Here is a 15,876-nt window from a genome sequence, read left to right as displayed (position 1 = left end):
CAACTCAAGAAAATTCGCTTCAACATTTAAATTATTTAGAAAACCTCTGGTCCATGCATATGTGCAAACGTCATCGTATGTACTATTATGATAGAAATTACTATTAGTTATTTTTAATATTAGTAGGAAAAGATAGTAAAGAAAATAATTCGAATTTGATTTCATGAGTAGCCTATTATAAAAATAATTTAATTTCAATAAAAACAAATATCTTATTGTCAACTAGCAAACTCAAAGAATTTAAGGTTATCTCTAAAAATGTAACATGTTTAAAAAAATAAATAGATAATGTCTTATAGCTTGTCTCATAGGACAACTTATAAGGGAACATGTTTAAAAAAAGAAAAAAAGATAATACTTATTTACTCACGAGCATACAAGCATGCAATTTATGATTTTTCTTTTTAAATTTTATCTTTATTATCTTTTTATTGAAGAAAAAAATTATTAAATATATTTTTTTTATGTCATTCCTTCATTTATAAGATTGTTTAACCATTATTTTATCAAATATAACAAATTCAATTAATTTATTTATTTTTCATAAACCAACTAATAAGCCATTTGTTATAAACTAGTTTGGTATTATTCTCAAATATAAAATCTAAGTCACAAGGTCACTTTGAGATACCTTCTAGAAAAAAATCTTAATTATGGAGAGATTATAAAAAACAATTTTTATGAAATTGACGGATCACGATGGTGTATTCACATTTGGTCAAAAACAACCACACAAATGTATGTCTTTTTAATGATTTATCAATAGTATTAGAGTCTTCGACAATTATGCAATAACATTGAAAATGACTAAAGAATGGAGTTTCGTATAACCCTCAATCCTATGCTTTGATGGTCACTATGATCATTGGAGTATGCTAATGAAATTTTTTTCTCAAATTAAGGAATATTATGAATCGGTTGAATTTAGTTATGTTGAGCCAACAAGTGGAGCGTTAAAGACATAAGCACAACACAAGAATGATGAGAGGAAGGATCTCAAAACAAAGAATTACCTTTGGTAGACGGTCGATAGAATTGTACTCAATACCATCCTAAAGAAGAATACTTCTAAATACATATGGGATGTTACGAGGAAAAAGACTAAAGAAAATGTAAAGGTCAAAAGGTCTCATCTTCAAATTTTTAATAGAGAATTTAAAACTCTTAAGATGATGATGGGTGAAGAATAACATAATACTTCTCTAGGGTCATGACAATTACCAACAAAACACAGATCTATGGAGAAGAGATGTCAGATGTTAAAATGGTGGAAAAGATACCATGCACTTTAACTAATAAGTTTAATTATATCTTTTTCTATTGAAAAATCAAAGATCTCTAGGGTCATGACAATTACCAACAAAACACAGACTTATGGAGAAGAGATGTCAGATGTTAAAATAGTGGAAAAGATACCATGCACTTTAACTAATAAGTTTAATTATATCTTGTTCTATTGAAAAATCAAAGGCATTGATTCTCTTTAGATTGATGAGTTGTAAATCTCAATAATTGTACATAAAAAAAATACAAAGATGTAGCGGTGGGAAACAAACCTTAAAAGTGACATATGAATGAGTAATTGGATGTGGTGCCTTCAGAGGAAGAGGTTGGACAAATTTCAACAAGGAAACCATGCAATAATGCAATATTACAAATGTCATCAACTTGGTCATTTTCTTTAGGAGTGCCCTTTAAAATAAAGAAGATAATTATGCAAAAACTATAATTTGAATGAGATGGTGTTGAGTATGAAAAATCATTAAGTGAAATGAGAATGAAAAAAAATATCTACATGGCAATATATGATATCCGTGAAAAGTTGGAGAAGGAGACTAACATTTAAGGGGAGATTATTATAATATAAATATAAGTTAAAAGTCTTGTATTATTTAAAAAATAGAAATTGAATTAGGGGTGGTAAAATGGGTTTGGTCTATTGAAAATACCAATTTTATCCGCATTTTTGTATGAGATGGACCAAGAGTTTTAAGTCTGCGTCATCTAATGTGTCTGTCTTGTCTCGATCAATTTTTTTTTTGCAAGATTTTGAGAACGCAATCAATAACACATTTTTTCTTCATTTTTAAACTTAAAAATGCACTGTCTGCGTGCCCCCTATTCCGCCCTCACCTTTTTGTGACACATGTAAAAAATTTAGATCAACACTCTCCGCTATACTAATTCCATCATATTTTTTTTAGATTTTTGCGAGAGTCTAAATAAAACCAACGTGGCAAATTATATGGATAAACATTTTATAAGACTCGTTTAATATACACAGTATTGGGGAACACGAATTAAATTCACACAATGTAGCGATTTAAGTTCAAATTTTGATTAAGAAAAATACTCATATTTAATAACAGACATTAATAAAGAAAATTATTTAAAATGAAAAAAAAAACTCTTGTTATAGTTACTAGTTAGAATAAATTTATTTCATTAATATATACAAATAAATTTATTTCATTAATATATACAAATAAATTTAAAAATGAAAAAAAGGTACTTGAAGCAAAATATATATATATATAATTCATCATTGGAAAATATACCTATTTTCTTTTCTGATCTAAATATTCATAAAAGTGACACTTTTTATTTTTGAGAATTTTTTTATTACAATGCCTTTTAATATTTTTATTTATATTTTTGGAAAAACCCAAACCGAATAGTATCATAAGTTAAATTCATTGTGAGATTTACAATAAAGTAGAGAGAGACTCTTATTTCAGTTCAGCCTCTTTTTCAGAACCCACACTTTCTCTCTCTCGTCCAAGCAGTTACTGATCCTTCCAAAGCTCAAGGTAACACCGTCGTGCCACTCTTCTCCGGTATTTGTTTCCGATTATCACAATTTCAATTTCGAACGGTTCGCATCTCATTTTCCGTTTCAATTATAATCATCAACTGATGAATTTTCTTCTCTGCGATTGTTCGCCGGTTTATCCATTGAATTTGATTCATCGTGTTCATGATCTCTATTCTGATTTAATTTCACTTTAAATTTCATCATCGTGTACGAGAATTGCGTTGTTAATTTACTATACGTTTTGAATGTCGGTTTTGGCTTGTATTTCAAGGATTAATGCATATTTTATCATCATCATCATCACTGCACTTGTAAGGGATGTGAATTTTTCGTTATCGATGTTATTTTATGCTATGACGACTGAGGCCCTTTTTGGCAATTGACAAGATTTTTTTAAAGCTTATAAGTTCATATTTTTAAAAATTCTGTTCGGTAACAGCTATTTTTATGATGAGTTTTTTTCTTGAGAAAATCATGAGCTTATAATTCATTTTTATTAATTTATAGTTTTTTTTGTAAGTTAGTTTAAGTCGCTTATAGCTTTTTTTTTCTTTCAATTTTATTTCTGTTATCTTAATTGAAAATATTTAAAATCAAATCAACACATTATTTTTTGTTATTTCTTATTTATAAGCTAGTTCAAGTGCTAATTTTATTCAATACTAGAAATTCAACCGGTTAGCTTATTTGATGTAAGCGATCAGCTAGTTTATCAGTCATCCACTGTTTGCTAGTTTACCAGTGCTATGTTTTACGGAACAGAATATTTTCTAACTACTCACAAATAGAGGAGCTAAATCCTTCATGAAATATACTACAGAAGTGTCCGTTTGTGGTTACTACTAGTAGGACTAGCTGAAAATAGAACCTTGGCTTTAGGTTTGGGTAAGTGATTAACGTGTTCTAGGGTTCATGGATTTTTCTGTTCAGTATGTATCTTGAAAGATTAAACTTCAGTAAGCATGTTACCGAGTTATTATGGATGAGTTAATTAATTATCCTCTAGTTCAGTATTCTGAGACATATGAGTAATCTAAATTAGTACTAGTATCTCATTATGTTTAATTGTGACTTCATATATTTTTATTTCAAAAGCCAGGTTTGTCCACTTTTTTCTCTGCCTGCTTTTCTTGTGGGATACTTCTAGTGCATTGTTAGGAACACTATGTTTCATGACATTGACTTCCTAAGTTCCTACCATTAGGGTGTGTTTGGTCATTATGGTAGTTTGTGATGGAAATGTAGTATACCATAGTATTATGGATGTAAGGGAATAAAAAGTCCCTGCCTTTGGCATAAAAATTAGTTTAGAATATGCTTAGAATATCTTCTTACTCTGTAAGGATCCTGAACGTGAAGGGCGGATGCTCATGAATGATTTTATATGTCATTTTCTCTCACAGGAAATACCTTTAGGTTTGAAACAAGGACGATGCATAGGTCCACACTATTTGTGCTTGAAATTAATCTTTTATTTAATAGAGCGGGTGACAAAGATCAAACTCATGAACACTTGGTTAATGTCGACCGGAAGCGTGGATAGTGTACAGGTTCATCCTACGCACCTGCTGAAACTCAACCTTTATTTAGAGGATACCAGGGGATCAAGTATTGAACTTTAAAATACATGGTCATATAGACTCCAATATCATGTCACAAAATCTTTAGTTGTTATGTGAAGACCAGTGAATATTTTTACATTTTACATTAAAAATTCTAATTTGGACAGTGTTGTGTATATTGAGATATTTAAGAATCTCCGATTTGTTTTGTGCAATATGCTTATTAGTACTACACTTTCTGTATTTTAGATGAATTCTTTTCTTCATTAAATAACTCATCAAACTTCATTAATAATGCTGTTTGTAATGATGCCTTAAAATGATTTTTTTTAACTGAATATTGTTTTGATTCTTCTTTCTTGGTGCTTTTCTTATATCTGATATTGTCCTTGGTTCTTGATTTGGTGGAAATATATGTTACAAAGTTTCCACTCTGCCTTATTCTTTGGTCTTAAATTAACTGTAACCTTCATTTAATGTTGTAGCGTGCCTGCCAGAATGGGGTTGGGAAACCTTTACAGAAGACGTATTAGAGTATTTACAATGGCCGTAGTAGTATACCTAGATTATAAGGTGAGCTTTGTTTGTTGCTCGGATTTTATTTTATTAATAAATAAGTCTATTAAACTTCTTATTTTCTTGTATTTATGTCATTAGGGTGTACAACAACGAGAGAAATGGGTTAGCAAATCTAAACAACCCGCGCTGTGGGAGAAGGCTCATGAAAGGAATGCCAAACGAATTCTAAAACTGATAATAGAGATGGAAGGCTTGTGGGTGAAACTTGGGCAGTATATGTCAACACGAGCAGATGTTCTTCCTGCAGCTTATATAAATAATTTGAAGCAATTACAGGACTCCCTTCCTCCTCGACCATTGGAAGAGGTCTTCTAAAAATTTTCTATTTAAAAATTACTATTATGTAGTTAAAGAAAGAATGCTTTAGGGAGATGATTTACATAATAAGGTTTAAAAAAAAATCCCAAATATTTTTTAGCATTAGATGTTTTGTTTTGTCTTTTGCAGGACTAGTATAAGATTTTATAGCTTATCTTACTCTTCACTAAATTCACACTTCCTCTGTTGAAAATGAAATTCGCAATCTATGAACAAGAATAAGGGATATCATCTGCTAACCTACATGAGAATTTACAATTTTTCTTGAGTTGCCATCAATACCAGATTTCTCAATGTAGTTTATATTTGAAGGTCTATGGTACGATACAGAAAGAGTTGGGGAAATCAATGGATGAGCTATTTTCGGATTTTGTCAATGAACCCTTGGCAACAGCATCAGTAAGATCCTGAAGATATTTTTGCTGCTAGAGGATATTTTTGAACTTAATTAAGAATCTTTACAATTAATTTTTTCCCCTCGAGTTTGTTGGTTCATTCGAATCTAAGCTGCACATTTTAAGCAGATAGCCCAAGTCCACCGTGCAACTCTGCTCAATGGACAGGAAGTGGTTGTTAAAGTTCAACACGATGGCATCAAAACAGTCATACTGGAGGTTTTGCTTGTTTTGTCCTTTGGGATATATGAATATTAAGGTCACTGGAGGCTTTCAAATGATTTTTTGTCCTATGTCGTTTTTCAGGACTTAAAAAATGCAAAGGCAATTGTTGACTGGATTGCATGGGCTGAGCCACAGTATAACTTCAATCCTATGATTGATGAATGGTGCAAAGAAGCTCCCAAAGAACTCGACTTCAATCTTGAAGCAGGTAATTTTCTGGTCTTTTCGAAATTATGATGTTGTAAAGCCAAATTTGTGCCTAAAATAACTGGTATATTTTGTTGGAACTAATTGCTTGGATTTTCAAGACTTTTTCTTTACCTAGTTCTGTCAAGTTCAGAAATGTCTTTGTGAATTCTACGGCTTTGGTGTTTATCAGAGTTTCGTAAGGGCTTCCTTTGACTGACATGTTGAAAAATTTATGGACTATTTATTAACAATTGTTTCATTTTGAAGAGTTGTGTACTTGTTCTTTTGTTGCACAGGGGAAATCTTCTCCTTTAATTTTTCTATTTGTCTCTCTTACTAACTCTTATTTTTCTGTAGAAAACACCAGAACTGTAGCAAAAAATCTTGGCTGCAGAAACCAACATGATGGAAATTTAAATCCCAATAGAGTGGATGTTTTAATCCCAGATGTCATTCAGGTATCTCTCTTCTTCTACAAAATTATGATTGAATTATTTATTCATAAAGGTGACATTATAGTTGATCCATCTGAAAGTATTCAGGAAAAAATGTGTGAAACAAGTGATCCTTTATACTTGTAATTTCCACAAGTCCTTGTTATCTTAAAATGGCGACATAATGCGATTCATTTACAAACCCAGACTTGATTCGACATGCATATTTATTTATGTCAGGCTAGAAGTGACCTAAGTTTATATATTTCTCTACAAGGTCGCATAGCAATGTAATTAAACATTTTGTCCCACCGTATATCTTAAAATGATTATATGATGCGATTCATCCCAAACCCAAACCTGATTAGACATATATATTCATGTGAAAGTAAACGTGAGCAAAGCTTACATATTTCTCTACAAGGTCCCATAACAATGTAGTTAAGCATTTTTCCACTGTAGTTATGTGTCGTAGTAACACCTTTTCTAAGTGCAGTTTCCCCCAGTAATTAAGCATTTCCCCCCTGTAGAAGTGAGTATTATGTTTTCCTTCTTGTGCATGCATATATTAGTGTACCTATTGGTACCTATGCTTTTTATGTGCTTAAAAATGAAATGTAGTTCCTTTTTATTCTTTGGCATTAATTTTACTTTTCCTTATATATAATCTAATTGCTTCCAATGACAGGCTACAGAAAAGATCCTTGTTTTAGAGTACATGGATGGAATTCGGTTGAACGATTTAGAATCACTACAAGCATATGGAGTTAATAAACAAAAGATTGTGGAGGAGATTACTCGAGCCTACGCTCACCAAATATATATTGATGGGTTTTTCAATGGTGATCCTCATCCAGGTATACTATATCTATCTCCATGTTATATGGTTGTGCTTATGTACGCATGAGCAAGAGTCAATAAGTTTTTTTATGTACGGCATTTTTCAATTTATTGTAGAAGTTTCTTAATAATTTTCTGTAATAATTTTCCAGTTATTCCATGTACTCATGGGAATCATTCTCTAACTTGAATAATTATAGGAAATTTTCTTGTGAGCAAGGAATCTCCACATCGTCCCATTTTACTCGACTTTGGGCTTACAAAGAAGCTTTCAAGCACCATTAAGCAAGCACTTGCAAAAATGTTTTTGTCATCTGTTGAGGTTCGTGCTGGCTTTTATGCTTTTTCATGGTTGTATGGATTCTGGCAAAGTTATATACATTGTTAGTTTGGCTGTTATGCTTTAGATTGAGGCTAACTGAACCTTACAAAGCAGCTTGTAAGGTGAGGGCTGCCCAACCTTCTAAACATTACATAGGCTATATCTATAGATAATGTGGAACTAAATACATTCTTTCACACCCAACACAATGAAAGTGTTAGAAACTGCAATGAAGGATGCCTAAATGCTGCAATTAGGCAGCTAGGGCCGGACCCCAATGAAAGTAGAATTTCCAACACACCCCTCACTCTCGGGCTAAATGGGCTTGAATGCTGCAATTAGGAAGCTAGGGCCGAACCCTAATGAAATTAGAATTTCCAACACACCCTTCACTCTCAGGCTCAATGGGCTTGAAGTGTGTCATGGACGATGCGGGAAGACCAGCATCAGATCTAGAGGAGGCTCTTATAGTTATACCACCATCTTAGAAATTTAGGTTGGACCGAGCCTAAATCCATCCCTTCACACCCAACACAATGAAAGTGTTCTTCAATGAAGACAATCAAAATTTTTAGGCAGCTAGGGCCAAACCGGCAGAATTTTCAATATCATATTAAGTGATATTGTGATAAGGTTTTTGGATTAATATATTTTGCCCTACATATCAGTGTTAGAAATACTTTGAAAATTTTGTTGATTAATTTTGCATAGTGTTGAAATCATTCTTTCACAAATTGTACTGTAGTGGTGGATGTTTAGTTGAGCTATACTTTATTTTCTAACCTCACATAACAAAATAAGCTTTTGGTTGGGTGGTTTTGTTAAGTTCATGGAAGTCAACTAAGAAAGTGCGCAAATAGCCATGTGTCTATGATTTAGGAACAACGAGTCGTAATTTTTTCACTCTCTATTTCACTTTTCACTTTTGTATGAAATTTTCTTTAGGATTGTCATTATCAGTAAAAGTTTTTTGTAACTGTTGCTCAAAAAGATATTTCTAAATGATACTGAAGTTGTAAGCTTTTTTATCATAGGGGGATCATGTGGCTCTTCTGTCCGCCTTTTCAGAAATGGGGCTTAAGCTGCGTCTGGACATACCAGAGCAGGCAATGGAAGTGACAGCTATATTTTTCCGTGCAACAACACCAGCAAGAGAATCGATTGTAAGTATCCCTTAAACTCCTAAAAGTATGCCACTCTTTACTTTCTTTAGGATTAATTCTGTCTAATTCTGATGTATTTTCCTGATGCTAAGGAATCATTGAAATCTCTAGAGGATCAAAGAACTAAAAATATGAAGGTTATACAGGAGAAAATGAACCTTGACAAAAAAGAAATGAAACGCTTTAATCCTGTGAGTTTGGACACAAACTTCCACTATCTTTTTCTATTCCAAATTTATGAAGCTGATAGTATGTTAGTTACGGTCATATTTTATTTAATTTTTTTTTCAGGTTGATGCATTTCCTGGTGATATTGTAATATTTGGAAGGGTTCTTAATCTTCTAAGAGGTCTGTCGTCTCACACTGAATATAAACTGCTGTAATGCTTACCTGTTCTCTACAACCTATTTTACTTGCCTGATTTGGATGCAGGACTTTCTGCGACCATGGGCGTTCACATAGTATATATGGACATAATGAGACCATTTGCAGAATCTGTTTTGAGTGGGTGAGTCCTTTTTTTTTGTTTTTTTGTTTGTTTTTTGTTTTTAAGTTATTTGTGTCTTCTTCATTCCCTGTTTCACCTATGACTGATCTGAGGTGAACTTCCCAGGTTTATTAGTAGAGGACCATCGGTAAATGATAGATGGATTTTTGATTCACCAGTGCATTCTGGTGTTGAAGCCAAGCTGAGGCAACTTTTAATTGAGTTGGCAAATAACGATAAAATACTTGGAATCCAGGTGCATGTTGCTTTTTGTTAACTCTTAGTATACTAAAGCTTGAGAATTGATATTGCTTTGGTTTGCCTAATGCATTAATAATGATTAATTACTCTCTCTGTCTCATAAAAAATATTTTATTTGGATTGTGCGTAGTTCTTAATAAAATAATTAGTTTGATTGATTAATAATAAAATGAGTTTTATTTACTAAAATATCCTTATTAATAGTAAGTAGTAATAAGGTTGATTGAGATACAATATATGCGATTATTAGTGAAAAAAAGTTATTAATGTTTCGATGATGATATAAAATAACAAATAACGAGGCATAATAATTGCAATGAGACACTTATAGTGAAACAGAGGGGAGGACTTTGGTAGGAGATAAGTAGAGAGAAAAATAGATAACTTCTAACTTTTTTTTGAGTTGAGATTTTGTGTAGAAGATAAGTACAGAGAAAAATAGACAACTTTTAACTTTTTCTGAGTTGAGTTTTGTGTAGAAGGAAAAATGAATAGTTACTATTAATATACTTTTAACATTTAGATTATTGTAACAGCTTAGATTGGTAGATTTGGTAGATTATGTTGTAAGGAGAATAGATTAGATGGAGAGGAGTCAAATAACTAATGGTAGATGAAGACCTAAAAAACTATAGGAGACTATTAGAAAAGATCTCGAAATTAACGAATTGGATAGAAACATGGTCTTTAATAGAATATTATGTCGTAATTTGATCCATGTAGCCGATCCCATTTAGCGGGATAAGACTTGGTTGTTGTTATTGTTGTATCTAAGCCCTCGAAATCCCTCATCCAATATGATTTTTTAGTTCCTCAAATTTAAAAGATTGTGTCATGAAAAAAATAAGTCTTCCAAAACCCTTCCCTCCCTTCCCCAAAGCCTTGATTTATTTTATGATTTTTGTGAAAATTATCAAAGTTATTGAGTATTCCATTTTTTCACATGTAATGTTGCTTCCAATGCATTTGATGTCCAGCTAGTAAATGAAGTATATTTTAATTGATTTAATAAATTGCCTCAATTTCTTAAAGGTATGCGCTTACAAAGATGGAGAGGTCATTATTGACACTGCTGCTGGACTGCTTGGTAAATATGATCCTCGTCCAGTTAAGCCTGATAGCCTTTTTCCAGTGTTTTCTGTTACAAAGGGTATCACAGCAGGAATGGTACACTGGCTGGTTGACAATGGGTATGTTGTAAGATGCTACGACTGTTGAGTTTGATTGTCTCTTGACTTTTGCTGTAACTTGTTTGTCAATCAAATAACTTCCCACGTTTCATGTTTTCACTTTTACTTCAATTAATAAACATAAGAAGATATCAATCAAATATTTCCCTCACTGTTTTCATATACAATTTTTTTAATACAGAACTAATATTTTCAGAATTTCTGGAAATGCCAAAGTACAGTTTTCATTGTTTCTAAAATTGTTTTCTTCCTAGTTTGCCTTTCATCTTCTCTCTATCACGATTGCTTACTACATGAGTCTTCCATCTCTGTTAGTAATTTAAAACGAACATAGATTTTATTATAAAATAAAAACTGAAAATGCTTTTAGAAAGTAAACATACCCCTAAGGTTTTCATTTTACATGTCACAGTCCGTGCTATTTAGAAGTTAGCATACATCTGTCTAATAATTCATGCCAATATTAATATATATTGCGTGTAGTCTTTTGCTGATGTTTACCTTCAAATGGTCTTCCACAATATCATCAATAATTAATTTCTAATATTGTGTGCATTTGATCCATCCTTGAATGAAATGTTTGTGATAACAAGCAGAATATGCTGCCTCATATATGATAGGCCCCTGTGTTTGCTTGATTGTTAGTATGGTTGTTGGAGAATATGAAATGCTAGATGGTGGTTTGGGTGTGCCATGCCATTCGATATAGGTGTAACTTGATTTTAATCACCAGTACTTGATCATGGTCTTCTTTAATACTGATCAAGGGAATAAAAGGTAGGAGAATTGGAGATTTTTTCCCATAAAATCACCCTAGAATGATCAAGGGACTAATTCCTTTAATAATAAATATATTGTCTCTTTATCAGTAAAGAAAATAAAAGAAAGATGCGGTGAAAGTGGAACAGATGTGGGGGTAGAAAAAAAGAATTTAAGGGAAGAAATAGAGGAGTAAGACTTAGATATATATACTTCAACAAGGTGTAGTGGTAATGAGTAGGCGCTAAGCCTCATCTCATAGCCCAAATTCCATGAGTTATTAAATTTATATATGGCTTGATAAAAACTCTAAATACCCTCGTAGTACAACCTGGTGCTAGAGCTCATGCCATAGAAGGATCGAGGAAAGCATAGGACCAATTACAGAACCATGCATTATTACCTTACATTTAGAGTAGACTTAATTCCATGACTCGAACATTTAGTCTTCGTCACAAGGTATCATCTTCCGTCGTTGTGTCGATGCTTCCTCAATATTTATAAGAATATACTAATAAAATTCAAACTAATAATGAACACTTTAATTGGAATATATAGATTGTTCTCATTATACACTTGAATTTATTCCTTTCCCGCGATTGGTCCTCCCTAGTTTTAGCAGCACAAAATAACAAATGAAATACAATGTATAACACTATAATTCATCAACATATGTTGAATAATTCACATTTAAAACAAATAAGCTGAAACTTTATTGGATTGACTTTGGATTATTAGCATCCTCAGAAATAAAAAAATCAACAAGAAAATTCAAAACTATTCATCTGTCCAAGCTAGGTATCCAACAATTACATCATTGTTAATATTATAAAACAGGGCACCAACTATCTCCTTATTTGTAATGTCTTATAGAATAAACAAAGTCAGCACTACTGTCATCCTTTATAATGTGTCGAACTGAGGGTGATCCTCAACCCCTTGCATTGATCGTATGAGCTTGTTTTGATTGACATTAAAGTTCAGCGGCATACTTGAATCATATGTTCATTATATTTCTTCTACCCAGTTTATCTAATATTTTTCTCAATGTTATAAGGAAAGTGCATAAAAATGGGATTAGAATAGTGAACTACCTATTTACATTCCTCAGCATTATATGTTGATTTTTCCTCCACAATTATATGTTGACTTCAGTTAATTTATCGTGAAGTTGTGAAACAGTAAATCAATACTTCTTTTTATGCATTCATTAATACTTTAATCTAATGCTGGAGTTTTATTCATGCGATTTAACTTATAATAAGTTTTCTCCAGATTGTTTGACTTTTTTGTATGCTGAGTTATTTGCGCAACACGGATTGGTATACCACTGTATGTAATTGTTTAACAGTGAATCTCTGGCTACAACTGTATCGGTTCTAGTTTGGATAGAGTCATGTTTGTTCTTTGTCATTAGCATTAAAAAAGTAGCTTTTTAAATTATGTGATGTCAAATACTTTCATGCACGATGCTTTTAACCTGAAATAGCTCTGCTTGCTTATTATCTTGCAGAAAACTAAACCTTGAAGAGAATGTTGCAAATATTTGGCCATCGTTTCGATCATCTGGGAAAGAAGTCATTAAGGTCAAATACTGATATTTCCTCCAAACTAATAATGTTTTGAAGTTATTATTTTTAATAATGGTTTAATCTTCTTTTTCAGGTTCATCATGTGCTTAACCATACATCTGGTTTGCACAACGCAATGGCAGGCATGAGTCAAGAAAACCCTTTTCTAATGTTAGATTGGGATGAATGTTTAAACTGTATTTGTACTTCGGCGCCTGAGACTGAACCAGGAAAGGTGCAGATGTATCATTATTTGTCATTTGGCTGGTTGTGCGGTGGAATCATTGAGGTAAATACGATACCTTTTGTATCAAAAACTTAATTCTTATTGTAATAAATATTTTCAATTTCGTTTTATCTGAATTTCTATTATAAAAATGACTGTTCATTATTATGTTAAATAAAGAAAGAGTAATAAAACTTTCATATAAAAAAGTAACTAATAAAATGATAAGTTTGAGAATTATTTTCTTGCTTGTTAGTAATGATGCAAAAATGAAGTATATGTGTATATGACACTGACAGTCAGTTGGGAGCTCTGAGTTTGGACCTTGAACGTGTATATCCCTCCAATCTTGTGTTGACAATCAGCATAGACCTTTATTAGTGTCTATTTGGATAAAAATAGGAATTTTGGTATTGTTGCAGTTGGTTATAAATTATCAGTCTGCTCAAAGTTACGACAAGCAAGGCTAGTAAAAGAGACCTTGATTGTGTATGACTTGTGTGCTTATAGTGGCATGCCTCTACATTCTTGTATTGACAATCAGCAACACTTTTACTAATGTCTATTTTGATAACAAAATATAGGAATTTTTCCATGGTTGCAGATGGTTTTAAATTTTTATTATTCTCATAGTTGCGGAAAGCAATTGCTAATAAAATTTTCCGACCGTATGGTTTCTTTCTATCATGTTCTGATAATTTATTTGGATAAAACAGCATGCATCTGGAAAGAAATTTCAGGAGATCCTTGAAGAATCAATAGTTCGTCCCCTCCAGATTGAAGGAGAACTATACATAGGAATTCCCCCAGGCATGTTTTGATGAATAACTATTTATGTAGTGATGATAAGAAATTTATATCTGATGGGTGTTGTAATATGATCATTTTATTTTCTATTTATTCCTAAGTAACTGGAGTTGAAGATTTCTGATTTTGGTTTCATGGCTTGTATTTTTAGGAGTGGAATCACGTCTTGCAGCTCTGACTGTAGACACAGATGATTTAAGCAAGCTCTCAGCGACCAGTAGTCGTTCGGAACTTCCCTCCACCTTCCAGCCACAGCAAATTGCTCAAATGGCAACAACTTTACCTCCTCTTTTCAATACACTAAATGTTCGGCGGGCCATCATACCAGCTGCTAATGGACATTTATCTGCCCGGGCACTTGCACGTTACTATGCAGCTCTAGCTGATGGGGGCAAGATACCACCACCTCATTCTTCTTCTTCTAAGCCAATACTTGGAAGTCATCCCCATATCCCCAAATTACCTTCTCAGAAGGCCCCCAAAAAGCGGAAATGTCTTGGAAGGGGGGTGGCAACCTTACCTTCAATTAATAAAAGTTATGAAAAAGTCTCTAGCAAAGAAGAATCTGAGGTTACAGAAGGAAGAAACAATATCATAGATAGTAGCAGTAGTGATGATGTGGGTAGTAGCAATGTGGAAAGTAGTAATCCAAGAACCCATGTTCCTGGTAAGGTCTATCGGAATCCTAGGATCATAGACGAGTTCTTGGGTACAGGAGAGTACGAGAACTTAACTTTACCAAATGGGGGCTTTGGCTTAGGATTCAAGCGGTTTAGTTCAAAGGATGGATCAACCATTGCGTTTGGTCACTCGGGAATGGGTGGCTCTACAGGGTTTTGTGATGTTACTAACAGATTTTCTATTGCTGTGACATTGAACAAAATGTCGTTTGGAGGTGTCACTGGAAAAATTGTCCACCTTGTCTGTTCAGAGTTAAACATTCCTGTGCCAGATGATTTCTTAAGATATGCAGCTGACCAAAGGGGAGATGCAAATCCAGGGAGGCCTATGATTAATTAAGGGTGGATGGTTTTGTACCATTTTTTCAACACTATTTATGCATAAATTTTCATTTTATCATCTTGATAATTTATGAGTGCATTGGGGCTATTCTTGTAATCAGGAAACTAAGCAATTAAAAAGCTAGCTTTGCTTCTAACATAATGTTTGTAATTATGTGCTCATAAATTTGAACTTTCGATAATTTAATTTATCTGCAGCATTGGGTATTTATAAATTTTAAGCTATGTGGCTTTGTCCTCGCGCGAAATGTAAGATGAACAAGCCATGGATGCAGCCCATTGTGCCTTCCATAAAGAATTATTGGAAATAGCAGGTCAGGCATGTATCCACTACTAGTGTTCCTTTTCTCATTTTTCCTCCTCTAAGATGTGTTTGTCCTCTGAGACCTTACACCTCTGCTAGATCCTGTCATGGGGCCAAATTTTAACAATTCAGTCTATAACTTTGTTTTCAACATTATCTATTGATTAAATTTATGTGGATTCCATTGTTTTGTGTGAGATTCATAAATTTCAACTAATATAGTATTGAAATGAGAGTGTTGTTTCCACTCTTGTTTCCACGTAGATAGTCTTCAAACTTGTCCAAATAAGTCATGTATAGAGATTAAATTACAGGTGAAGAAGATGTTGGGATTGATTCCAATTATGCTTGAATTTTCACACTATTATTCCAAGTGCCAAGCTCTTATGGGTCATAAAAAGTCCTA

The 15,876-nt window shown here is 32.8% G+C and overlaps 1 protein-coding gene across 3 annotated transcripts; it reads left to right on the top strand.

Annotated features, from left to right (window-relative positions):
• Nucleotides 1–2,678: 2,678 nt before the first annotated feature.
• Nucleotides 2,679–15,357, top strand: LOC127097645 (uncharacterized). Of its 3 annotated transcripts, none has more exons than XM_051036140.1 (19): nucleotides 2,679–2,810; nucleotides 4,863–4,950; nucleotides 5,035–5,262; nucleotides 5,587–5,673; nucleotides 5,799–5,888; nucleotides 5,976–6,102; nucleotides 6,441–6,541; nucleotides 7,206–7,374; nucleotides 7,558–7,679; nucleotides 8,714–8,842; nucleotides 8,935–9,033; nucleotides 9,134–9,191; nucleotides 9,276–9,351; nucleotides 9,457–9,586; nucleotides 10,624–10,781; nucleotides 13,054–13,126; nucleotides 13,206–13,400; nucleotides 14,054–14,147; nucleotides 14,296–15,357. In XM_051036140.1, the coding sequence occupies exons 2-19, from the start codon at nucleotides 4,876–4,878 to the stop codon at nucleotides 15,162–15,164; spliced, it is 2,880 nt and encodes a 959-aa protein (XP_050892097.1). In that variant the 5' UTR covers nucleotides 2,679–2,810; nucleotides 4,863–4,875; the 3' UTR covers nucleotides 15,165–15,357. The 3 variants fall into 3 exon arrangements, with proteins under 3 accessions (XP_050892097.1, XP_050892099.1, XP_050892098.1); XM_051036142.1 differs by lacking the exon at nucleotides 2,679–2,810 and adding an exon at nucleotides 2,817–2,837; XM_051036141.1 differs by lacking the exon at nucleotides 2,679–2,810 and adding an exon at nucleotides 4,288–4,365.
• The last annotated feature ends 519 nt before the right edge of the window (nucleotides 15,358–15,876 follow it).

Source organism: Lathyrus oleraceus, chromosome 6, assembly GCF_024323335.1.
Source record: "Lathyrus oleraceus cultivar Zhongwan6 chromosome 6, CAAS_Psat_ZW6_1.0, whole genome shotgun sequence".
In the NCBI taxonomy this organism is placed as follows: Eukaryota; Viridiplantae; Streptophyta; class Magnoliopsida; order Fabales; family Fabaceae; genus Lathyrus; species Lathyrus oleraceus.
Note: the sequence above shows the minus strand (reverse complement) of the source record. Positions and strands in the feature narration are given on the sequence as shown.

Coding starts and splice junctions, on each gene's coding strand:
- LOC127097645 (XM_051036140.1), top strand. CDS start 4,876: ATGGGGTTGGGAAACCTTTACAGAAGACGTATTAGAGTATTTACAATG. Junction 6,103..6,440: donor CGACTTCAATCTTGAAGCAG/GTAATTTTCTGG, acceptor ATTTTTCTGTAG/AAAACACCAGAACTGTAGCA. Junction 13,127..13,205: donor CTGGGAAAGAAGTCATTAAG/GTCAAATACTGA, acceptor CTTCTTTTTCAG/GTTCATCATGTGCTTAACCA.